A 26,219-nucleotide genomic window follows, 5' to 3' on the forward strand; every position below is an offset into this window, starting at 1 on the left:
ATTCATGACTCATTAGTTTTACCACTGGCTATTTGGAGAAGTCTTGCATTCAAGTATGTTTCATTTACCATTACATTACATTACAGTAAGACAACGTTATTTCAATGGTCCACTTTAGACACTAGCCTACTAATTATAAGTAACTTTGCAACCATGTCAATTAACTCTCATTAGAGTAATAGTAGACTGTCTGTTTAATATCTGCTAACACTTTATTTTGATGCTTCATCAACAAACATTCAACTGACTATAAGTTGCAACATGTCAACTTGTCTTATTCTACTAACCCGAACCCTAACCCGACCTAACCCTAACCTGACAGTCTACTAATACTCTAATGAGAGTTAGTTTACATGTAGTTGCAAAGTTATAGTTAATAGAATGTCTGAAGTGGACCATTGAAATAAAGTGTAACCAAAAATTCATATAGCCTAATAATATTGAAGGAGGTTCGAGACTTGCAAAAACATCCGCCACTCAGCTCAAAGATGTTAATTTACGACTTTATTGTTTAAATTAATTCATTAAATTCATGTTTAGGCATTGAAATTCCCTGCACACTTGAGAAGGGTGACAGACAACTGCCTAAAAAAGATTCTCAAACAGTAAAGTATGATGAGACTTCTAAGAAAACCTGCATTTTCCAGTTTGATCTTGTCTTTTGTGTGGTTTTGTGTGAGTTTCTCTGAGTCCTGTGAGTGTTTTAACATGCAAAGCCACATGCGAGAGTGAGGTGCCAGCGGCTCATTAGCATAAGGATCTGAATGGGCAAAAGATCCCTGCTGGCATTCAGCACTTTAGAGGTGCCAGCGTCACACACCGCTTGAAATACGGACAGAAATGAAGTCATACTTCCCGAAATACCAAGTCATTAGCATGTCATGAGTAATTTTCTTGTGTTGTCATGGCGGTCAGCGGAGGGGTTCATGTCCATAATGAGTTGAAAGCCTTTTTACGTGACACAGTGCATGATTACATCATCATGGTGGCTTGTTTGTGTGTCATCACTTCATTCTGCTTCAAATGACTTTTGTTATTCAAATACAACAATCTCAGAAGTGTTTTTTTTGCTGAACTAATTTATTCATGAAATCAGATTTCTTTTTAATGAGATATGAGGTTGTGTTGCTCTCAGATGTAATATTTGAAATGGTTTGCCTATGATTGTTGTTTTTACATAACCTGCAGAAAAGCTGATGCTGTAATCGAGGGGTTGCTTTGATATAAGGAAAGGAAATTCATTTTAAAATCCTTCATAAAATCTTGTTAATTCATCCATTTCTAAATATTCTGTTATTGATGAAACTTGTTCATTTTGTGGTTTTGTTGAAGAAACAGCTGTCCATTTATTTTGTGATTTTAGCATAACCAATACATTTTAACATTCTTATGTTTTTAGCCCTACAAATGTGACCCACACCTACATCCTCACAGAGGTTATCTTTAATTATGATTTTTTATTTTTATTCACAAGCAAAAGTCTCGTTTATGTTTTCCATGATATTTATGCTTTCTTTTTTTCTTTGTCGTTATGATTGTTCATTGTATGTATAAGTTATGCACTAATAATAATTATAATAAAAAAGGGAGATTTAAGTTATATAAGTTGACTTTTTGTTTTTGAGAAATCTATTTTTGTGACTAAACACATCAAATGATGGACTGATCAACTTGTGTTTAATGAAACACATGTGTTGGAAATGTTCAATATTTATTTATTCAATCATTTATTTATTTATTTCCAGCAATTTTATATAAGCGTCTATATAGAAATTGACTTTCAAAAATAAACCAAATTAATTACATATTTTCTCTGCTGGGGTCAATATCAAAACTGCATAGGTAATTAATAAACTAAACTAAAAAAAAAAAAAAAAAAATGCATACATATTATTTTATAATTAAGTATATGTATTTCCTTTTAAACGTGCGTTTTTTAAACGCGAATGCTCTTTGGTCATTTTGTGTTAATGCGGAAATCCATAAATGGTCAAATGCATAAGCGGACAGACTTATTCTGGGCGGGGCTTAATTAGTCTCACTCGAATCCCAACTGGTCTGACTGGGTTTGTTGCGCTCACACACACTAAATCAGGAGGACTTTATAAACCACTTGGGAGCTGGATACACTATCATATTTTTATCCTACCTGGTTAAAGGAGTTTTATGTGGTCTTCGTACTGTAGTTGGATTAGTACTGTCATCTTGGGACAACATGGAAAGCAACAGGCAAATGAAATTTCGCATTCTTGTATTGGTCCTGGTTTCATTTTTCACGAAGGCTTTCGCCTCAGGTGAGTCTCTTACCTGTGACAATGATTGTATGCGTGTTATTCAGTTTTTTAACCAGCTATTTTAAACCATTTCTATCGTTTTATTTTAGTTAATGTGTTATTTAAAACAATCTAATTGATTCATTTGCTTTGCTCTTTTTATAGACAACTTTCCAAAAGCACAGGGAGTAACCTGGTCCTCTTTCAATTTTAAATCCATGTTAACATGGAGTCCAAAACCAACGAATTATTCCTACACTGTTGAATTCTCAGAGTAAGTCATGTTTTTATTACAATACAGGTTGTTTGTTATTACATTCATTGTTCTGAATGCAGTATTAGGCTATAGCTATCAAAAATGTGCAGGAATTAGCAAAACGTAATTTGTACATCAATGTAATTTATTACATCACATTAAAAGATATAGTCAGAAAACAATAGTGAAAATGGTCTAAATCTTTTACACCCTCCCCAAGTTTAATATAAAAGTGAAATGTACACATATAGAGCTTTATATGTAGCATATAATGTATTATTTTAACATAACTGTTAGTGGTATTGCAGTTATCTAATATTACTTGGATCATATTGATTCTTACCAATCAAGTCATAATTCATTGATTATCTCAAAAGGTTTCTCACTGTGTAATCTCAGCATGGCCATAAACCAATAAAAGCGTATAGTGTATGGGCAATAAAAGTGTATATTATGGATTTTCTAATTTGTTACCATCTATTTAACAGATATCAAAATCATTTCTGCCATTTATACTAAATTTTCTACAAGTGTTCACCACTAATTTAATCAAAAGTGCATTGGATTTAACCCTCCAGGTTGTAACTTTGGAACCACTTTTTAAGGCAGCGATTAAACGTACAATTACAATTTTAGACACTCTTTTATTAACGTGTAACCCATAAAAACCTTTATGAACAAAAAAATTCTTCACACGTGTAGATTTGGCAACTCTAGCATAGTTCCACACCCTTGACTTGTTACAGCAGGCACCAACCTGTCACTGATTCTCATGTAATGTAATTTTATTATTTCCAAAAGTTGTCTTTACATTCTAAATGTCTGTGTAAATGTTTATAGACTGGCCCACGACAGAGAACGAACGCCACACTGCATCAGGACCATGGAAACTGAATGCGACCTGACTGCGGAGTTAAAAAACCTGAAGGCCAGTTACAACGCCGACATCCTGTCTGAACCCATGCGGGGCGTCTCCACGGATTTGGTTGAGTTTCCTCATGTCACTTCTGAGAGATTCTCCCCTTATTCTGACAGTCAGTATTCTCAACAACCAACTTTACGCTCTATTTAATGACATGAAGATTTTGAACCATTATTAAGATCTTCTGCTTTGATTGTCTTTCAGCTGTCATTGGCAGACCAGAGTTTAAAATAGAAGTAAACAATGACGAGAGGAAGACAACGCTGCTTGTAACGGATGTCCCCACAGCTCTCTTTAAGAATCTTAATGAGAGACTGAATATTCGGGATGTTTTTGGGGACGACCTGCTTTATAAGGTTACCTACAGGAAAGCCAAGAGCACAGGAAAGGTTAGTGTTGTCTGTCAAATTTATTATTTCTTTTCTGAGCGCTTTTGCCACTTTGACAAATTTCAATCCGGATTTATACCATGTTAACTAAATAATAAACACAAAGTCATTTAACCGTTTTAGCACCTTGCATTTATTAAATGATTAGATATTAAATGAAAATGAACCATCCACATTTTCTTCAGTTAGAGACTAAAAGCTTCCTCCACAAATATATATATATATATATATATATATATATATATACACATACATACATATCATACATATATATACATTTGACAATTATAAAAAAATATTACTCAACATGATATAGGGCACAATAGACAAAAATATAATATAGTTACTATATATAACTATAGTTTCTGCAAAATAATCTATACTACTATTCAAAAGTTTTGGGTTAGTAAGATAAAAAAAAAAAAAAAAATAGATACTTTTATTCAGCTAAGATGCATTAAATTGATCAAAAGTAACAGTAAAGACAAATGTTACAAAAGATTTATATCTTAAATACATATTTTTCTCGATTTCATCATAGAATCCGGGGAAAAAAATGGATCATGATTTCCACAAAAAATAAGAAGCAGCACAACTGTTTTCAACTTGATGTTAATAATAAACGTTTCTTGACCTGTAAATCACCATATTAGAATGATTTCTGAAGGATCATGTGACACTGAAGACTGGAGTAATGATGCTGGAAATTTAGCTTTGCATCACAGGAATAAATTACATTTTAAAACTGTTATTTTAAAATAAAAATAATATTTCACAGTGCAATCTTGTATATCAAATGAATGCAGCCTTATTTCAAACACTTTTTAATTTGTTAACATTAGTTCTACATGAGTTAACATGAAGTTACAATGATCTTATTAAAGGTATAGCGGAGGATGTTTTACTTCCTGGTGGGTAGTCTAAACTATTGGTCCTCCTAATTGTCAATCATTCTGGTGAATCAATCAAACTTTTCAAAAAGTGGAGAGGGCGGGTTCTATCTAAAATTTGGAAAGATCCTCCGCTATACCTTTAACTAACGTTAACAAAAGGTTAATAAATACTGTAACAAATGTATTGCTAATTGTTAAAACCTTAAGTAATGGGACCTTATTACACTTTATTTTAAGGTGTCCACTGCAAAGTAAAGTGTTACCTATATGATACATTATACGTATTATACATCATTTTATGTGTTTGCCTCTTCAGAAAGAGAAGATCAGTAAAAGCAGCATCATTGAGCTGACGGATTTGGACCAAGGAGTGAGTTACTGTTTCAACATTCAGGTCTACCTCCCCTCCCGCGCTCTGGAAAAACAATATGGGGAGCTCAGCCACATCCAGTGCTCTCCGGAAGATGGCACATCTATATTAGAAGGTAACGCTTTCACTCTTTAAATAACAAGACTTTAACTTGATCTGTCAGGGATTTTCACCACAACTATCCCAGGAAAAGCAAACGTTGGGAATTTTGTCTGATAGGGAATGAATCATTTTCCCAAAATAGACTCACTCCCCTGATCTGGACTCTCGCTGGAACGCATCCATTTATGAAGTGTCGGATAGCTGATATAGTATCATATCAGAGGATTATATGGACTCTATGATTGTGTGATTCACAGCGCTGAGACATTTAATGCAACTCATAATTGATAAGAAATGTGTCGGGCGGATTATGATAGTAACTTGTCAATGAATCATATCAGCGTCTAGGGACCAATAGAACTGCAAAATTCCTGTGGTGTCCAATCAGACTCATCATTGAATCAAGTGTTCGTGTGACCATAATGACGATGATGTAATGTTTTTGCAGAGTACAGCATGGGTGTCATCGTCGGAGCCATTTTTATTATCATTCTGGCAATAACAGCAATCATTATTGTCATCGTGATGTGCTGCAGGCGAAGAAAGCAACCGGAAAACACAGGAAAAGAGGGATTACCATTGAATGGCGTATGAGGAATGCAGATGCTCTTTTTGGTACGTTTAAATTAGACTCTCCCTTATGAAGGGAGGATGGTGTGCCGTTTTACCATAAAAAAAAATTGTGTTTCTGTGAAACCTCAAACTGTAGATATGTTAGACATATTATTTAGCAAGACAAGACCTTTATACTGTCCGGTGGTGGGTTCTTTAGTCTAGCACTGAAGTGTACTGTATAATAATTTTTATAAGCACTGCCTTGCTAACAAATGGAAATACTGTATGATTTAAGGGAGGTTTTTTGTACGCACTTGGGAGAATCAAAATCAGATCATATTTTATGAAATGAAAGAACTAATTTATTTTTTAGCTAATATTGTAAACTGTATTCGTTTTTAAAGTATTTTTGTTGTATGTTGTCATATTGCAACTGTACATGGCTAACTATTAATCAAAAAATAATGTTATATCTGCTGTATTGTTGCCATTGTGGTGCGCAAACTTTATCATTACACTTCAGACCTGTGAATCCAGTGAGAATGGTACTGATGTGGATTTAAAAAACACACACACAAATAAATAAATATACAAAAATACACATGTGGACTAATCAGCATTCAGATCTTTGCCTTTATATTTTCTAACTTCAAAGAACATGTTATATATTATGCCTTATATGCAAGTTCAGTCAGAAATATCAAACTCGGATATAAAGATGTTAAATAGCTCAATGGCGCCCCCAATTGTAAGTTAGTAGATTTACATTAAATGTAAATCAACTGTTAAATATTTACAGGACCAAGTTGTTTTATATATATATATATATATATTAGGGGTGTAACAATATATCACAATACAAAAATGAAACAATATGTATCGTGGATAGTGACAAAATGTATTGTGGATAGTTCACCCAAAATAAATATTACTGTGTGAGAAAAAATAGTATCTCTAGTTTTCAGAGTTTTAGTGTCAGTACTACATTAAACTACTATATATAATGTTGAATATAATGCAATGAGGGAATATTTGTGGGTCCTGGTAATGCCAAATGTCTTATGTTACCAGTAAAAAGTGGCCTACATTATTTTAAATATATCTAGTCGGTGACAGAGTGCGAGCATATTCGTCTACATTGTTTGTTTACCTTTTATCATATGTCTTGAAGTATCGCAATAATATCGTATCGTGAGTTCAGTATCGTGATATGTATCGAATCGTGAAATGAGGGTTTTGTTACACCCCAAATATATATATACGTATATATAAATGTTCTTTAATACAGTATATACATTTAAAGAATATACATGTGTGTGTATATATATATATATATATATATATATATATATATAATGTTTTATTTATTTTTAAGTTGTATTATTTAAAATACTTAAAAAATATGTTACATTTCAGTAAGTGAGTCAGGAGTTCATTCAGTCACAGCTCTGATAGATTTATTTTTACTAAAAAGAACCAGTTCATAAGAGTCATTAATCAGACTACACTGGTTGTGCTGCATGTTCTTGACACCGAATTGGCTCATAAGAGTTATTTGCTAGTGATTCAGGCAACATTGGTCGCATTGTATGTACAACCTGATAGGACAAGTCATTAAAAAGTTTCTTGCCAAGAACTGGTCTTTCGCATAACATCCAGTACAGACTGCAAACTCACATTCGCAACTCATAGAAAATACGATTTCTGCACATACACGTAAAAAAAAGAAAAGTGGCAAAAAAGTATTTTTGCAATAATCTCAGCAAACCACTTTTTATTAAATATAAATGTTTTATTTTGTTCACCGCAAACTAAACAGGAATTTAACTAAAAACAACCATAAAATATACAACAGAATTATTAGTGCAATTAAAAAGGGACTTTCGCCAAAGTGACTGTTGTGTTTATTAAAAGCCCTAATCATGTCAAAGTTGGACTTTGCGTTTAGGGACGGACGTCTGGTACACACACTTCCCGTCTGGCTGGATGTAACTTATCAGCATCTCATTCATATCGACCTCAAAGTACACAAACGCTCCTGTCGTCTGATTCACAATGTTGGAGAAAAGTTGCCAAGAGGACGGGAAGCTGTTCTTGTGGCCAGTGTAAATGTCCTCTTCAACTCCAGTTCCGCTGACAACATACGAACTTCCATCGTCTTCTCTGATAAACTGATGAAACAGAAATACTTTTTAGGACGTATTTATAGTTCCATTCCTTAATGCTGATTGGGCAATACAGTAACAGCCATAATGTAAAACACTTAGAAGTCACTTTAATACATTCAATGTTTTATTACAAAGCTGCTTGATTTCCCATTCAACCGACCTGTAGACTGTGGTCATGACCACACAGATATAAAGAGACTCTGTACTTCTTCAGAAGGGGTCTGAGTTTCGATACCAGGCACTTAGTCGGCCCATGATGGCCAATGGACCAGACTGGATAATGACCGGCCACAATGACAAAATCTGACCTGAGGATTAGAAACCAAAAGATGCATTTATTATAAAAGCTTTCGATGAATGTCAACTTTGTTTGACTTTCTGATGTGGAAAACAGCTGTGAGTGTTATTCTTGGGGGGGATTTTGACTGTATTTTCCACTGCACGTGTGAGGGCATGTGCGGCTTGACTGTAGTTTTATCTGGCTGCTAACAGTTTCGGCATTAAACACAATCCTCTCAGGCGCTTATAACCTTTCATCCCTTTTTCAAGATCAGTTAACAAGTATTCACTCGTAAGAACTGTGTTTTCAATTCATAAAACTAGGCAATTAAAAAAGGTTTGATGTACATTTATTAGTACTATAAACTGTCCTTGTACGGAAAAGAGTCAGAGCTGTAAGATTATATAACCATGTAAAGCCTGAAATATGAAATAATCGTCAGAAAAAATCAGTTTTTTGTTTATTTTACGGAACAGTGTATTGAACCTTTAGACAAAATATAAGAAAAAGAAAAAAACGTTTGCATATCATATTTGATACATCAGGCTTGTATGACCCATAGGCCTATAGTATGACAGTGAGAGTATCAATATTATTCAATTTTATTCAGAGGCCTAAATTTTATTCTTACCCAAAATATGTACTAGATGTTATTTATATGGCCAAAAAGTAAGAAGAAATTCTGATAGCTTGAAATAAAAATCAGTAAGATTATCATAACATTATAAATACAGAGCATCTAAACTAAAGGGACATGGTGGAGGAAAAAAAAATAATAATAAAATATATTTCAAAACTTTTGCCTTCCCCTGAGAAACGTTGCGTTCGCTCGCAAAGAACTCAAATTTTTTGCAAGAGAACGCAAATTTTCTCAGAGGAACGCAAAACATTTGCGAGAGAACACAAAAAATATTGGCATATAATTTTTCCTCAGAATTCTATTTTTTCCGCCTTCATTATTATTTCTCTTTAGGGGCTCCATAGTATAACTGACTACTTACATAAAATGCATATTACCATCAGTTGTCACTCTATATCTCCCAATAATATGTGTTAATAAGACGATATTTAACTGCTTATATTTATGTATAAGCTCTGTAGTTTTGATTGTGGGGGCAAAATATAAAATGCAATGCAATGATTGAGAGATGTACAAATGAATATCCATCAAAAACATGAAGTATATTTGATTCATTTTAGTATGATCTTTCTCACAAAAATAAAATAAAAAATTGTACCAAGTAAACCTAAAGTAAGTTGCTTCTGTTCAGTAAATATTCATTAATAACAATATGAAAGTTATTCTTACCTTTACTTATAAAAATCATATATTTCTCAGCAAAAAGTCATGTACCACAAAGTTTTACTAAAGTACTAAAAGGCCTTTTGCTTGCAAAAAAGTATAAACTACCAAACACAGATGACAGAACACATATAGAATATTGTATTTTTCAGTTTTGATCGTATTGATAATTTAGAGGCCTTAGAAATTCATGTATGAAATATGACACAGTAGGAATTTATAGGGTTAAACGTTTCCTCTTTGTGTTCCCCACAAAACATAACAGCAATTGTTGGGTGAACTTTGTCTTAAAGACTTGGTCATATTTTTAAACATGAATGCCAGGAATGTTTTCCAGGTCCTATCGGAATTTAAGAGAATGTGAGGGTGGATCTGAGGAGGTGAAAGAGTGAGAGAGAATAAGTGAAGGAATGTGACAATGGAGGAGTGAAAGGAGTGTGACAGGTCAGGGCCTTTAAAACATGCAATAAAATTCCAGTTTCAGGACTAATGTTTGCTCAGTAAAAAACAAAACACTGGATTTCAGTGTTGTTTGTTCACCTATATATTAGATATTGGGCCGCTTGTGCAAGTGTTTGCATTTGGGTGTTAATTAACTACTGTTGTTGTACTAATATCTCACCTGGTGTTTTGAAGTTTCTGCTCGATCCACTTTAGCTGTTGGTTAGCAGCAACGTAGTCCTCGGGACCCACCGGGTCAACCCCGTCATACGTGTTCCCACACAAAACCACTGTGTCGATCATCAGGACTGTGATGGACGTGTTGCTGTGAGGAACCTTGAGGTTCAGCTCATAATAGAGGTCGGGGTAGATCCTGCCAAACATTAACAGCAGCTCACTGTGGTCACCAATGCTCGTGTTTACATTATTTAATGCACAGATGTTGACCTTTGACCTCTGACTCACCATCTTTCAGATCTGTTTGAGTAGGCGATCTGGGCTGACACGTTTCCACGGTGATCGTGATTTCCTGCTACCAGGTACCATGGCACGTTCATCAGCGCGGGATGAGAGAACACACTCTCATAGGTAGACTGAAGAAGTTATTAGAGCCTCATTAGAACATCATTTAAAAAATGTATATATTATACATTATAAATATTAAGTAATATATATATATACACACACATTTTATATATAATTGCATATATAAATATAAAGTATGATATTGTATTTTATATAAATATAAAGTATTATATTGTATATATATATATATATATATATATATATATATATACACACACACACCTGTATATATTAGTAAAATAAAATTATATTATGTAATTTAATTTAAATATAAAATATAAATGCATGTGTGTATGTATGTATATATATATATATATATATATATATATATATATATATACACACACACACATTTGATATATAATTGCATATATAAATATAAAGTATTATATATTATATTGTATTTTATATATATATCTGTGTGTGTATATATATATATATACACACACACAGACCTGCATGTATTAGTAAAATAAAATGACATTATATAATTTAATTTAAAAATATGTATATATTTTTAAACAACTTTAACATTTTAAAATATTATATAATTGTACATTTTATTATTCTACATTTTTCTAAATATCTATTTTGAAATATTGTAAACATTTTAAAATATTAAATATTGTAAATAAATAAAAGTAATCATTATTAATAAAAGTTCATGTTTATTTATAAAAAGTACATTATGCTATTTAAATAAATGTAAGTAATTTTTAATTTTTGTAAGAGATGTAAATGGTTTGTGCAGATGGTATCATTCAGTACCATGGTAGCGAATATGAAAGCACTATGGTATTACCATCTGGAACCTCACTGTACCATATGGTACTTTTATTTTATTATTGTATATTATTTTAGAGTTTTTGCATTTGTTTAGGCTTCAATTAACAATTACTTTATTTACACTGATGTAAATATGGTGATGCTTTTACCAGTTTTACTTGTGCTTACTTTGATCCTAATACAAATGCAACAAGTAAACCAAATAAAATACCATAAAATAAAACACCATATGGTATCATTCAGTACTATATTACAGAATATATCAAAGGACACTGGCATTACCATATGAAGCCTCACTGTACCATGGCACTTTTTTGTAATATTCTTATTTATTTTATTTTATAGTTTATAAATGTGTTTAGGTTACTAATAACAATTACCGTAGTTGCATCTATCTAAATATGGTGACAAGGAGCCATCGCTGAACCCCTACTGGACTATTATTACTATGCACAAACCACGGTAAAGAAGGCAAAAGCTTGAGTGTGTTCTGTTCCTCTACCACTAGAGGGACCTATTTGTCTTTCACACAAACTATATCACATGACCTGTGTAAAGACAGTTCACTGAGCTAAAGTACCCTGCATGGACAAGGTCCCACTGTCTGCTCTCCAACCTGTCTCATCCTAGTTACATCATCAACACCAGACATCAAACCTTGGCATGAGGGCGGGGCAACCTGTCACTCACATGAGATCGACCAATAGCAAACCACAACCATCCAATCAATTCCCAATAGACAAAATCAAGTCCAGCCCTAAATATTCACTAAGATATGCGTCACAATAGGGAAGAAAAGACTATCACCGTTCCCTTTCATGGCGACTTTAATAAATAAATGCAGGAGAAGAAACTTGATCACCTTAAAGCGGGTGTCATCTACATCCCTGACCCCACTGTAGTAGAAATGATCTCCAAGACTGAGGACAAAATCCAGACCTGAGCTCTCAGCAATTCTGCCCAGCTCGTTCGCTGTGTCAAACTCATGTGGCGTGTAGTAGGGGTATGAAGGACGTCCACCCCAATCTCCAATCCCAACAAACCTTAGAAAAGCTGGAGAGACATCAAAGCACATTCAACAGACCCATTCCATGCTAGATAAGATCACATGGAAAATTCTTACTGAACCAGTTTGTCTGCACTAGCAATCATGTGGCCAGGTGTATGATTACACTTCCTCACGTTTTCAAATTTGTATCATACAGATCATGAAGAAAATACATCAGAAATACTCTACCTTGTTCATTCGCCTGACATGGGCTGAATATCTGAAGGCAGGAGATAAGAAGGAAGGCCAACCACGCCATTTCATGCCTTCAGATGGCTGATCTGATCCTGGAAACGGTCACAGTGTAAAGAGTCACACAGACACTGACAAGCCACAAACAGCTTAAGACTCTATTCTCTGCAGCTAAAGGGAAACTAGATGTGGTTTATGACAAGCTTCCTGTATTGAGCTCCGCATGAAAGAGTGAAGCACATGATGCAGAGGACAATGTTCACCAGTTTACACTGTAAACAAATGCATTTTATTATCAGCTATCAGAAAAAAAAGTGCTTTGAATTACAATAGCAATATTAGTAAAACTACTTATAATATATGAATTGTTGCTGGTGATAAGAATGATTGAATACGAGTTGTTATTTTTAATTGTAATATCATTTCTAATTATAAATTTTTTTTAATAACAAGATCAGCTGCCAAAAGTATATACTAATAATTAAAAATAAAAAATATTATTATTTGTAACTGTAAAAATAATAACTGTATAGAATTTTTATTTTTTATCATCATTTAAAATTACTTTTTTAATATAATAATCTTTTTAGTTACAACAAGAGTGCTTAATCATAACTACTATTAGTATTATTATATATTAAATTAGTAATCATATCAAATATATTTTTCTTTATTAATGCTAATGCTAATTATAATTTTAAATAAGAATATTAAACATTTTACTGCACTTACAACAGTGTCATATATATGTGTGTGTGTGTGTGTGTGTGTAAAATATTAAATTTTTCTTATTAATAATTATTGTATATTTTAATCAATTAAATTATGTATAATAATCTTATTAACAATTACAAATGAGTGCTTAATAATAATAATAATAAAATAAATCATATTAAATTATGATATATTATAAAATAAATCATATCTACTTTATATTATTTTAATTGTAATTTTAAATACATATGAAATAATAATAATCAATATTTCACATACATTTTTAAATATATTTGTACAAAAAAATTATCTATGAAATTAAATGTTCAGTGTGTTACTATGACAACCACAGTTAATCTAAAATTCTATTTAGTGATCAATTTGTAATATACCAACCTTTCATATCATATCAAGCAGATTTGTGTTTTGCAAGGCACTGGTTAGAGTTTACAGTAGAAGCTATCCAGCAGATCTCATAAATCATTAACATACACTGAATAGCAAGTCATGCACAGGCTACGTTACAAAACCATTGCAGTCTTCCATGCGGTACCATGGTAAAGTGCTTGTACCAAATGCTAATACCACGGTACTAAAAAAACATAATAATGCCAAAGACAAAAACTTTAAAACCAATAAAATAAGATTGATTGTAGTTTAAAAAAAATTAAACGGCACAATTCCTTAGTATCACTTTTGCCCAATAAGATGTCTGAGTTTGTGTTTTACCACCTTTGGCCAAGAACAAGCGACTATATGTAAAAATACATAGTCATGTGGAGGGTGAAAGGTCAAAGGAGCATCTAATCTAAATGACCTTTCACTTACATTTGATGCATGTTAAAGGTCAACATTCGTCTTTTCAAAGATTTCCTAAAGTAACCAGCCTCATAAACCAGTTCAACGGAATTGACACACTCTCTCGAAATCAACAACACAATCTACAACCGTTTCTTCAAGACAAAAATAAATTGCAGACTTCATAGTATCAATCTTTTTTAATGAAAACATACAGCAAAGTGGTTCATTTGCTTGATGCGTGAAGTGCTACGACAATGACGTTTCTTACAGTTCTTACGTACAACAACCGTTCTGCAGAGAAAGATTCCTTTCACATCAAGAAATGCCAACAAAGCTGGAGTAAACAAGTGCATAGGCAACTTCTCATCCAACAGTTGTTCTTCACACGGATTCCTGGTTTTTCAAATCACCATGCCAGGTAAAGTGCACCAAAAAGCAACTCGCACACATCCAAAACACCCAACCATGCTGCAGTGAACACTAAGGCCACTTAGTAGCTAAAAGAATTCATAATGAAAGTTTAGCTAATGAGAAAAAGGCAATAATAGTTCATTATCCTGCTTCTAACATAATTAAACGTTCGGTTCAGTCCGCTGGCATTGATTTGTTTGACCCTATACAGACACATTTCATTTATTAAACAATTTAGTGCACAGACACAAGACGTATTTCCATGGCATACGTTCCCATGCGTACTTAACGGATGTCCTTTAAATTGGACTGCTTAAATTACAAAATTATGTACAATCGTTGAGGACAAAAGTAGTGTTAATACATTTCTAAACACATTTTCATCCCATTAAGGTTATTGATGATTAAAAACAAACTCCTAGATTAGGTTGGCATGTGACTCCTTTAGAAGTAAATAGCTAGGGCCCCTAAACTAGGGCCGCTGATAGTATAGTGCTGTCGCTCCTCTTTAGGAGCCGAACTCCACAGTTTCAGGGGTGATGAGTTTGAATTCATAGTTTCCTCTGCCGTCCATATGGAGGTAGTGCTGTAAAGAAAAAAGGACAATTTGTGCTTAAAGTGTAAGTTCGGTAATCTTAAACTCGCTTTGTGTCGTTACAGTGATGGTAGTAGATGACGTAAAACGCACTTCAGGGTTTTCGTGAAAACTATTATACTTCTGTTTTTGTATCCCCACCCACAGGCGGTCGGATCGACGGAGGGTTATTAACAGAACAGATATTGTAAGAGTAGGTTTATCAATGAAAATTGTATCGTACTTTACTCTACCCTTTAAACAGCATTACGGTAAAAGTGGAACACTATGCCAAGAGTTTTCTTTCTTGTACGCAACAGCGTTCTTCCAAATTAACTGATGAAATGGCAGTTTCTTTCAGTTTGTCCCCCTCCGTTGGCCTAAAACAGTGTCATCCAGTTGGAAATGAGACTCCAAACTCAGAGGTTTGTATCCTTATTGGATCCTTCTCTGGAATCCTAACTCACCCGCTCAATGTTTACTCTTTGAATTGCTGCACCTGGGAACAATACAAGTCGACAGCATTGTGACTAAAAGTTTGCTAAGAAGGGTTTCCTACTCAAACAATGCACTATTTGAGTGGCCTTGGATGGCAACATGCCCAGTGCATAATGGGTGTTGAAGTTTTCCTAACTATTTTAGCATAAAAGAGAAAACAACATCCCTTTTTATCGGTTTTCTCTAGTAAGGTAGCACCAACTTAAAGGGATAGTTCACTTTGAAATAAATGTTTGGCTTACCTCAAGGGCATCCAAGATGTAGGTGTCTTTTTTTCCACAGTAGTTTCAATTTTGATATTTTTAGGTCAAACCGTTCTTGTCTGTCAGTCATATAATGCAGGTCTATGGTCATTATCTCAAAACACAAGCACAGAGTCCAAATTAAAACAATTCCCCGTCGTCCAAATTAAACAATTCCCCATCGTAAGTACACATTGATGGCCTAAGACACGAAACGAGCGGTTTGTGTGAGAAAACGAACAGTATTTATATCGTTTTTACCTCTTGAACACAGCCGCGTCCAAATGTTCTGATCTGACGTGTACGCAGACTGGTGCATAGATATATACACACTCTACGTACGTACCAGTCTGCGTACACGTCAGATCAGATCACTTCGACATGGCTGCGTATAAGTGGTAGAAACGATATAAATACTGTTCGACAGACAAGAACGGTTTGACCTAAAAATATCAAAATTGAAACTACTGCGGAAAAAAAGACACCTACATCTTGGATGCCCTTGAGGTAAACTAAAACATACCAAAAATTTTTTTCAAAGTGAACTATCCCTTTAAAATATTTTTTCACCTATCTACTTAATTGACAGCCAAGTTGTGTTGCAAGTTCATTTTGTCAGCCGTGAAGGACCTTTTAAGCATACGGTGAACGTCAATAAATATTGCTCATGGAGCAGCACCACTGATCTTACCTCATGATGCTTCCACAGGGACTTTCTGTGTGAGACTGTGAAAAGGGTGATGCCAACCTGCCAATTAAAAAGAATAAACCACACAAGCAGGAACATTTCAGCAAAATGTACTGAAATATGAAGGGGAAATTTCTTTAGGAAAGAGAAATCTCTTCAACGCAGATGTGATGCGATGTCCGGTACCTTTCTGCAGTGACTGTAGATGTAATCCTCCACGTCTACGCTCACGGCACTGGTGCACTCATCCAGGATGGCAAACTGGGGCTTATGGTAGAAGAGCCTGGCCATCTATGGAAAAAAACATAATTTTATAAACCTTAAAACATCTCTAAATTCTCATTTATAAACATACAAATCTAATTTACATAATTTACTAACCCCCAAAAAACGGTGCCACTGTTTTTAAACTTCGGACAAACTAGATTTCACTGTGGGCGGGGCTACGCATTGGAAAATTACAGGTTGAGAGCTCTTTTAAGAAAGATGTTATAAAACCTCAGACTTCTCTCACTTGGCTGCCATCATAACATCATGTAAAATGTGACAAGTGAAATGAAATAAATAGAAACTTCCTGAGTCATTGGAGGAGTACAGCTTAATGTAGAATTTCTAATTCATTACCTCATTACTAAGGTAATTCTGACAGGATGTGCTCAGTCTAAGGGTGGTAGTGTAATAGAATTGTAAAACATCTGGGCTTTAACGCAAATTCTTGTGCAGTGATTCAAAAACAGGATGTTAATGAGGTGAAAAAGTCAGTATACAATATCAGTATTGTTCCTTTGACTTCTGTCCCTGCAGCTGCTCTAAGACACTTTGCCTTACTGTATGTCAGACTTTGTTGAAAATGTCTTTGTTTACCGCCATTCTCTGCTTCTCTCCTCCACTGAGCACATCCATCCAGTCCTGAACCATGTCCCATGATCCCTCTCTCTCCAAAATGTGTCCTAACTGGACATTATCCAGGTACTCCTTCAGCACCTGCCACAAAAAAACAGGGCGATGGAATGAAAATGTTAAAAACTAGACATGGATCATTATAAACTTTTTAGAGCCGTTTAGTTTAGATCGTAAAAACTCGTTTACAGTACCTGGTCAGAGATGCCTTTTCTCTTTTGGTCCTCATGGGTGTCTGGGTAGATCACCTGATCCCTAAGTGAGCCAAGGGTCATGTAAGGCCTCTGAAAGCAGACAAAAAAGGGAAGTTATTCAGCTGCTGTGGTCCATTCAGATGTTCTGCTATGAGAAAGGAGGTTTATTTTCACCTGTGGGACGTAGAAGAGCTTCCCCCTCTCTGGTTTCGTCAAACTCCCACCAAACAGTGGCCACAACTAGAGAGAGACAGACAACTCAACATTTAGAAGACAAAATGGAAGAGTTTCCACAGAGAGCCAAGAACAAGGGCAGAATTCCAGTCTGAGTACCACAGAAGTGCTCACCTCTCCAAGAACCCGGAAAAGTGAACTTTTTCCACAACCATTGGGACCACACACCAAAACATTGGCTCCGGATTTCACCTTTGAAGAGCAATACAAAATGAGATGAGCACAATCACACACATGCACTGTACCACTGTACAAACATCACTCTGACAGGGATGGAAGCCTGTTTCCAACCAGACTAAAAACTAAACAATAAGTTGCAACAAAGTTGCAATTGCAAGATATACAGTCACAATTAGGAAAAAAGTTGCAAATGCAAGAAACTGTTGCAATTCCAAAAAAGTCACAATTCTGAGACATGGTTATAATTAAAGTTGCAACTACAAAAAAGTTGCAAATGTAAGATATGAAATCATTTTGTGAAAATAATGAAAAACAGTCGCAATTACAAGAAAAAGTCGCAATTACGAGAAAAGATGCAAATGTGATATATGAAAATCACACTGCGAGAAACAAAGCTGCAATAGGGGAAACAGTCACAATTGCAAAAATCTAAGTAGCAATTATGAGAAACAGTCGCAATTACAAGAAACAGTCACAATTGTGAGACAGTGATAATTAAAGTTGCAATTATGAAAAAAAGTTGCAAATGCAGAGATATGAAATCATCTTGTGAATAACAGTCGCAATTATGAGAAAAGTTGCAAATGTGAGATATGAAATCACATTGCGAGAAATAAAGTTACACTCGCAATTACAAGAAAATATATATTATATGAAATGCAGTGATAATTAAAGGTGCAATTACGAAAAAAAGTTACAAATGCGAGATCATTAATCATCTCGTGAAAGTCACAATTGCAAGTAGCAATTATGAAAAACAGTCACAATTACAAGAAACAGGTCACAATTGTGAAAGATGTAAAACTGATATCAAGTGTAATGGGAGATTTTTGATTTTCATTACTTACTTTGATTTTCATTAACATACACAGGATTGACTTCTATGTGTGCTGCTGACCATGTGATATAATGATTAATGTGGAACTTCTGTGAGGCAGGAGAAGAGGGGGAGACGCCGAGGCCCTGACCCCTAAGGTCAAAGGGTGTCCAATTTAGGACTTGCAGGCTGTAAGTTAAGCTAAACTAAAGTTCAGTGTATAATAGGATCACTGGTGGAGTGTCTTATCCATCTATGGAGTGTTTAGAGAACCTTGAAGATAAAGACTGGCCTGCCTCTCTCTCCTGGTCACACTTGTTCCACAGACTGTACTTGTGACTTCTGTGTGGCAACTGGGCCTTCTTGCAAGAATAAATTACTTTTTAATGATCATTTGATTCCAGACTGTCTCTTACGCCAAAGATGATTGTTTAGTGAATTAAACTGCCACAACAATTGATATCAACACAAGATATCAAGGTCAAAATTGTGAGAGAAACGTCATGAGCTGACAAAAATCGACTAAACTATAAAATCAAACCATGTGGAACGCACCTCAAAGTTCAGATCTCGGATCAGAATGTCTCCGTTAGGAGTCGCCAGGGGTGTGTGTTCGAACCTGATGAGAGATCGCATATTAAATTTATCATAGCTGGTTCTCCTGATGGTGAAGCACTGAAATTGAGAGGACTGAAGGACGCTGCTCTTACTTGATGATATGGTCTACGTTGATGATTCTTCCACTTCCAGGGATCAGTGTGAGCTTTTCTGAAGTGTCTGTTCATGAAAATCATGAACACACAGTTAAAAATCAACTACATATCTCTCTAAAGTTTGTTTTGGAGCTTGAGAGTTGCAGAAGCTTACCTTTCTCTGAATGAGACACCATGGTGCGTTCGTATTTCCCAGAATTCAGCTCTTTCAGGACCCTCATAAGCTCAGTGATGCGAGCAGTGAAGCTGAAGGGAAAGACAAACTCGTTTTATAGCATCAAATGTTGTTAAAAGTTTTTAATTAAATGGCAAGCGATCAAATAACTTGATTAAACACGCTGATGCACTGTGATGAGGATGTGTGAACTTTTACCCTGACAGACGTGTCATTTCTCTGCCTGCAAGGACGATTCTGCCCAACGCCTGCGACATACGCAGCAGCATACGGCCACTCTGGTAGTAGTCCTGCAAGAGAACATGCATAATCAAGCCCCGTACCTCATTATTTCAAATAAATATTACGTTTTGCTCGGAAATAGCGTGCATTGTGAATGCAATCAAGGGCTACAAACTACTGTAGGAATAATCACAATGTCAGGAGTGAAGTTTTACCTCCAGCAGTTCAGCATGGGTGCTGGTCAGGTGTCGAGGGTGAGACAAATCAAGGAATGGACGACTCACCACTAAATACCCAACAACGGTAGCAAAATCTGGAACAAGAGTGAACAACATTCATCTTTTACAGTCCATGTTCATGTGTATGTATGTTATCTTGGCAAGATAATGAAACTTCCTCTTACACTTGGCGATAATGCTGTCCACCATCCCCATGGAGAAACGGAAGAAGATGAAATTGTGCAGATGATCGACCTGCAAACAAACTCAGTTCAGCCAATAAACTCAGATATCAAGATGAACCATGCCATGCAAACGGTAACATGCAGATTATAGGCCGATATTAGAGTATTATATACATTTAATTGTGGATGCTCATTTCATCGATTTTTACATTCAGATTACCTTTGCATGATCACAAAGGTAAATGCTAAAAAAACACTAATAATGTAATAACACTGTTAAATGTAAACAAAAAGAATATAATAAAAGATTTTTCATAATGTACATTAGAATGTTGTGAATCCTAAATTCACTTGCATCATTTAAAACATCTGATTTTAGTTATAAGTAGAGCTGTCAAATCGATTAATCGTCATTAATTGCATCTAACATAAAAGTTTGTAAATACTGTATATAATATGTATACACACAAACAATATATATATATATTAGTGCTGTCAAATCGATTAACATAAATGCATGTACTGTTAACATAAATGCATATCATGAAAATATGGACATTAGTAATGTTGTAAAATCTGTAAAACACAGTGTGTCTCATCTGATTTTGTTTCAGGAAATAATCCTAAAGAGTTTGATTGGAAACAAAGCCGCAATAGCCTTAATATTTTAATTAATTAATAATAAAACATTTAAATAAATAATACTTATAAAGAAAACATAGAGTGCTGTCAAATCGATTAATCGTGATTATTACAGCTCCGATTCATATGGTCACATACTCACCAGTTTCTTGAAGGTTGAATGAATGGTCTGTTTCTCCCTGACATTTCCATTGTAGAAGGCAATCTCCTCACTGTAATACAAGTGTGCATCGAAATTTGAGAAAAAAACATTTATAGTAGACAAAACTATACAGTTAGATAGACACAACTAAGAAAGCTCACCTGTTTGTGATGAGACGAGAGTTGACGTATCGGTATTCTCCTTCGTACTTCTGTTCGGTCACTGTCATCTTACCGATCGGCCTGCGCAGACGGGTCAGGAAGAGGCCGGAGATGAGTAGGTAAGCCATCATAGACGAGGGACCCTGTGCGAAGAGACCAACAGATCTTCAAAATATCCTGTGGAATTTATCCAAAGAAGAATTTCACATCGTCTTTCCTAAACTCACCTGAGCTCCGATCGCTGTTGTCAATTTGAATATGTACAAGCCAATATCCAACAGTGGCTGGAGAGGGGTGGGGGAAGTAAAAATAAATCACTGCAAACACAGTTCATCTAAATAAAAGAAACTGCTCTTAATGGGAAAGTAAAACTGGTATTTTAGACAAAAGCGTGTTGTACCTTGCTGAGGTTGGAGTAAAGCTCCACAACGCTGTTACAGAACCTTTCCACATCCTGCGTCAGCAGCTGATCAGCATTAGCAATGCGGTTATCCAGGTTTCCCATTTTGTAGTACGTATATCCCCTAAGAACCCAAAGATAGTGACATTGGTAATTAGATTCTTACATTTTCTTCAGAGAATCATCAGTCCTATCACACAGTGAGGTAAAAGCTGACTCTCCTCAACAATCTGGTGTCCTTATATTAGCACAGTATCCAATATCAGTTATTGGCTGATATTAGTTTTGTTACTAATAATATTTTTAGTTTAAAGTGTTTTTCATATATGTTTACATTTACTTTACCTTTGTACATAGTGGTCAGTTCATATTTGTAAGACTAAAATATTAAATTAATCTCTAAATGAAAGCATTATATACTTATTTTAAATAATAAATAAAAAAAATTTCACAAAAATTTATATTTACACAAAATACTTTAGAATTTTAATGTCAATGCATCCATTTTAATAAATCATAATTTAGTACATTACAACAAACGCATAATCCAGTATGAGCAAATGTAATAAAAATGCATTGCTTGCGAAAATAGCATTATGCAGTTTTTCATTTTTGTAAAGAATATTTAAGTTGGAACATTTAGCGCCTTTCACACATACAGTCTTTATTGGTAAATTACTGTAAAGAGATAATATGTGAACAACAGGACCTTTTCAAAAATGCCGGTAAATCAGTTCTGGCAGTTTCCTGGTATGAGAAGTTGTAACATTACTGGTATGATGCTGTGTGTGAACAAAGAATGAAGATTATGAGGTCTGAACATGCTGACGTAAGATGTTTGCTTTGAGGAAATCGTAAAGCTCTGTCTGAGCTATTTACAGTAAGTTCCACTGCTTTTGTTTTTCTATAAACATGTGCTAGACGAACATGGTATCTTACCGGTGAAAAGACAGACTGCCATAGCATGTGTGAACAGCGCGTTTGTGTATTTACCCAAAAAGTCGTTCTGGAAATTGTATGGTAATTTACAGGCATTTCTGTGTGAAAGGGGCAAATGTCACGGCAGTGATGGGTCTTACTTCAGGTACTCATCGTAGAGATGTTTGGTAAGTCTCACACGAAAGCACAGCTTCAGTTCATTCAAGCCCAACTTCAGGAAGTTGTTCACCAAGGCAATCTGAAAGATTGAAATGCAACCATTTACACCTTCTATACCAACAAACTCATACAATTCTTGCATGCAGCTCTCTTACTGATATTAAACAAATCCATTCTAGCCTCAAAGATGTCATAAAAGTGCTGATGTCAACAGGAAGTACATATTAAGGTTATTATTGGGAAGCAGTTTTAGTGTTGAATTCATAGATTAGACTGTTAATATTCTCAGAACTCCTCTGACTATTAACAATTACTACCGACTCTGATAAAAAGCAGAAACTTACAATTGGCATGGCCGTGATAAAGTTGAATAAGTACTTCTTGAAACCTTCAGTGGATCGACCAATGATCGCACTGCAAACCACAGGGTGCACACAAACACATGCAGACATGGTCAGAGTTAATGCAGAAGGGAATAAACACACATCCTGCCATTCTTTCCTTCATGTGCATGGAAAACAAAAAATGTATGCAAATTCTCTTCAAGGAAGCACACATTCATGACTACATTTGTAGACCAGAGGAGATCTGAAAAGTGAGCATGTGAGGAAACACAATGGACAGGTTCAGTGATGTAAATTACATGATGCCACCACAACTGTAACAATACATTAGTTTTCACAGCACATGAAGATACAGTAAATTACCCCAGGAATGACAGTCAGGTAGGAATAAAAGTGCCTCTTGAACAATTTGATATCTCTGCTAATGATTCCACTGTCAAAGATTCAAAAAAATAAAATAAAAAATACAATCAAATCACATTAAAGCAATATTTAGCTGGTTGCCTGGCGTCTTCACAAGTGAAATAGTGATATATTTGACAGCACTAACAAATTTGAAGTCTAGATCCATGAAGTACCTTTCAATCATAGTGCCGTTCTGAATCATCCAGACGTCGCAATAGGTCCGAGTCACAAGCATCACTGCGATCAGGAACAGGTACCATGTCTGTGACACACACACACACACACACACACACACACACACACACACACACACACACACACACACACACACACACACACACACACACACACACACACACACACACACACACACAATAAGTAAATAATTTACTTATATGTAGCAGATTTACACACAATATTATTTAAAAGTTTGTAGTTGGTAAAAAAAAATTGTGGAAAGAAGTCTCTTCTGCTCACCAAGGCTATATTTATTTGATAAAAAATACAGTAAGAACTGTAATATTATGAAATATTATTCATATTTAAAAAAAAAACATTTCTATTTGAATATATTTTTAAATGTAATTTATTCCTGTGATGAAAAGCTGAATTTTCAGCATCATTACTCTAGTCTTCAGTGTCACATGATCCTTCAAATCTGATGTGCTGATTTGATGGTCAAGAAACAGCAAACCCAACTTCCAGTTTCAGTAACAACTGTCGTAGGTTAAAAGTAGGTTACAACTCTCACCTCTTTACACAACAATCTCGGCACCATAATCTTGAGGATCCGTGCAATCCGGATGAAAAAAAGCCTGTCCACAGCGGCTCTCTCTTTCTTGCCATCTTTCTGTTGGTTTTAAAACACAACAAGTGTTGAAAGTCAAAGGAAACTCATGGAATATAGTCTCACACAGCCAGACCTTGAACTAAAGATCATGATTGCCACTTATTAAGTAATAATAAATATGAATAGTGAAAATGTGTAGAAACTGCAGAAAAAAAAGTACAGACTATCAGACAGTTCTGTTCAAGGACATTCAGTCCCTCGATTAAAACTGTGAATAACAGATTACTACAGCAGCAAACCCAGTAAAAGACTTATATTATATATACTATACACATATAGTTATCTCACCTCACTGTTCAGATCATTGGGAGAACTCTTCTTCCTGTTGAGAATGATGAAATAGATTAAAAATAATAATAATAGCACCAGTAAACAATAGTAGTTGATTAGGTCTAATCACATTGAATATGAGGCGCTACATAAATATAGTGCATTTCTTTTTTGTGTGAAAAGTATGCTTAATCCTCAGAAATCAAGTGAGTTCAAGGTGCAAGCATGAATCATTTTTTACTATTTCAACCACTAAAAACTACTGTAGATATTTTTATTATTATGCAAACTGTGGCAACATTTGTCCAACGAACACTGTCCTTTATGAAAGAGTCCTTTGTTGGACAGTGAGACTGCAACAATTAATAATCATGTTCAATAAACTTCTTCATCTGGATTTAAATGATTGAATTTCAATATAAGGTCATGATATAGGGCGCGTCTTAAAACCTACAGAGCTGCCTACCTAGACAGCACATTTGGAGCATCGCAGTATATTAGGTTTTTTGACACATGGCCATCAAACTAGACTAAATTTGCTGGGGTCACTCTGACACTGAACTCCGGTCCTTATCTGAATTCATGCATTAGACACTTAATGTGCGTTTTTAAATACCTGTTAAGTCCAGCGGATCTTCGTCTCTGCTTTAGGAAATATAAAACGAGTAGGACACCGCCAGCTACAGCGGAGTTCTTCGCTGTCAAGTACTTACTGACGGCCGCCATGTTTCCTACTGAGACGGTCAGGAGAACAGCGACACACACAAGCCCGGAAGAGAGAGAGAGAGAGAGAGAGAGAGAAAGAGAGAGAGAGAGAGAGAGAGAGAGAGAGAGAGAGAGAGAGAGAGAGAGAGAGAGAGAGAGAGAGAGAGAGAGAGAGAGAGAGAGAGAGAGAGAGAGAGAGAGAGAGAGAGAGAGAGAAAGAGAGAGAGAGAGGCTACCGTACTCATGATGACCTCATCATCACACCATCATGAACCTGCTCCGTGTTTAACCCTAGGAAACCGTACATATTAATACTTACGTACGGGAGATAAAGCCTAATGAATGAATTACCATGTTGAAGTAGCACAGGTCTTACTCGGAAATTACAGATTCTTATTCACTTTAGTAGATTATAACTTTTATTAGCATATTTTCCCTTTCAAGAGTTTCAATTACTATAGTATGATGGATTTTTTTTAATGCTTTAACAACATAACAACACAGCCAGGGGGTTAAAAGAACGGGCTTATTTTATATATAATAATTAAAATATATTGATAAGTCGATCCACAAATAAACGACCTTGGTATTAAACAAACACCTTAAAAAGACACAGCGATCTTTCTTGATAGCTTTCCTAGTACTGCTAAACTGATTAACTTAGTTTTCTATTTCTGAAAGCTATACAAAGAAAATTGTTGTATGTTGTTGGAAAAATTTATGCATTTAATTTTTTTAATGGGCCTGCCGTTATCATGCTTTAAATAACCAAAGTTGACATTTTCAAAAAACAAAAACTTATGAAGATAATCAAATTCACAGTTGTCGTTTTTGCAATAATATATATATATATATATATATATATATATATAT

General features: G+C 34.9%; 3 protein-coding genes across 3 annotated transcripts; 1 reads left to right on the forward strand and 2 right to left on the reverse strand.

Moving 5' to 3' along the window:
* The first annotated feature begins 2,070 nt into the window (after positions 1–2,070).
* Positions 2,071–6,361, forward strand: f3a (coagulation factor III, tissue factor a). Its single transcript, XM_082183649.1, has 6 exons — positions 2,071–2,294; positions 2,439–2,547; positions 3,370–3,563; positions 3,656–3,840; positions 5,050–5,218; positions 5,654–6,361. Exons 1-6 carry the CDS (start codon positions 2,216–2,218, stop codon positions 5,797–5,799), a joined length of 882 nt encoding a protein of 293 aa, XP_082039775.1. The 5' UTR covers positions 2,071–2,215; the 3' UTR covers positions 5,800–6,361.
* Positions 6,362–7,531: 1,170 nt separating this feature from the next.
* acp5b (acid phosphatase 5b, tartrate resistant) lies at positions 7,532–12,766 on the reverse strand. Its single transcript, XM_082183647.1, has 6 exons — positions 12,561–12,766; positions 12,186–12,376; positions 10,418–10,545; positions 10,134–10,325; positions 8,089–8,236; positions 7,532–7,931 (listed from the first exon to the last, which is right to left on the reverse strand). The coding sequence occupies exons 1-6, from the start codon at positions 12,628–12,630 to the stop codon at positions 7,686–7,688; spliced, it is 975 nt and encodes a 324-aa protein (XP_082039773.1). The 5' UTR covers positions 12,631–12,766; the 3' UTR covers positions 7,532–7,685.
* A 1,494-nt stretch (positions 12,767–14,260) lies between these two features.
* abcd3a (ATP-binding cassette, sub-family D (ALD), member 3a) lies at positions 14,261–25,439 on the reverse strand. Its single transcript, XM_082183668.1, has 23 exons — positions 25,258–25,439; positions 24,660–24,693; positions 24,273–24,371; positions 23,695–23,783; positions 23,117–23,186; positions 22,754–22,851; positions 21,675–21,798; positions 21,502–21,558; positions 21,275–21,417; positions 21,114–21,183; positions 20,330–20,399; positions 20,142–20,239; positions 19,903–19,994; positions 19,684–19,775; positions 19,527–19,593; positions 19,372–19,435; positions 17,934–18,011; positions 17,760–17,825; positions 17,586–17,675; positions 17,356–17,475; positions 16,678–16,782; positions 16,495–16,551; positions 14,261–15,075 (listed from the first exon to the last, which is right to left on the reverse strand). The coding sequence occupies exons 1-23, from the start codon at positions 25,365–25,367 to the stop codon at positions 14,998–15,000; spliced, it is 1,971 nt and encodes a 656-aa protein (XP_082039794.1). The 5' UTR covers positions 25,368–25,439; the 3' UTR covers positions 14,261–14,997.
* Between the last annotated feature and the right edge of the window lie 780 nt (positions 25,440–26,219).

This window comes from Leuciscus leuciscus (genome assembly GCF_965113295.1).
Source record: "Leuciscus leuciscus genome assembly, chromosome: 11".
NCBI lineage: Eukaryota > Metazoa > Chordata > Actinopteri > Cypriniformes > Leuciscidae > Leuciscus > Leuciscus leuciscus.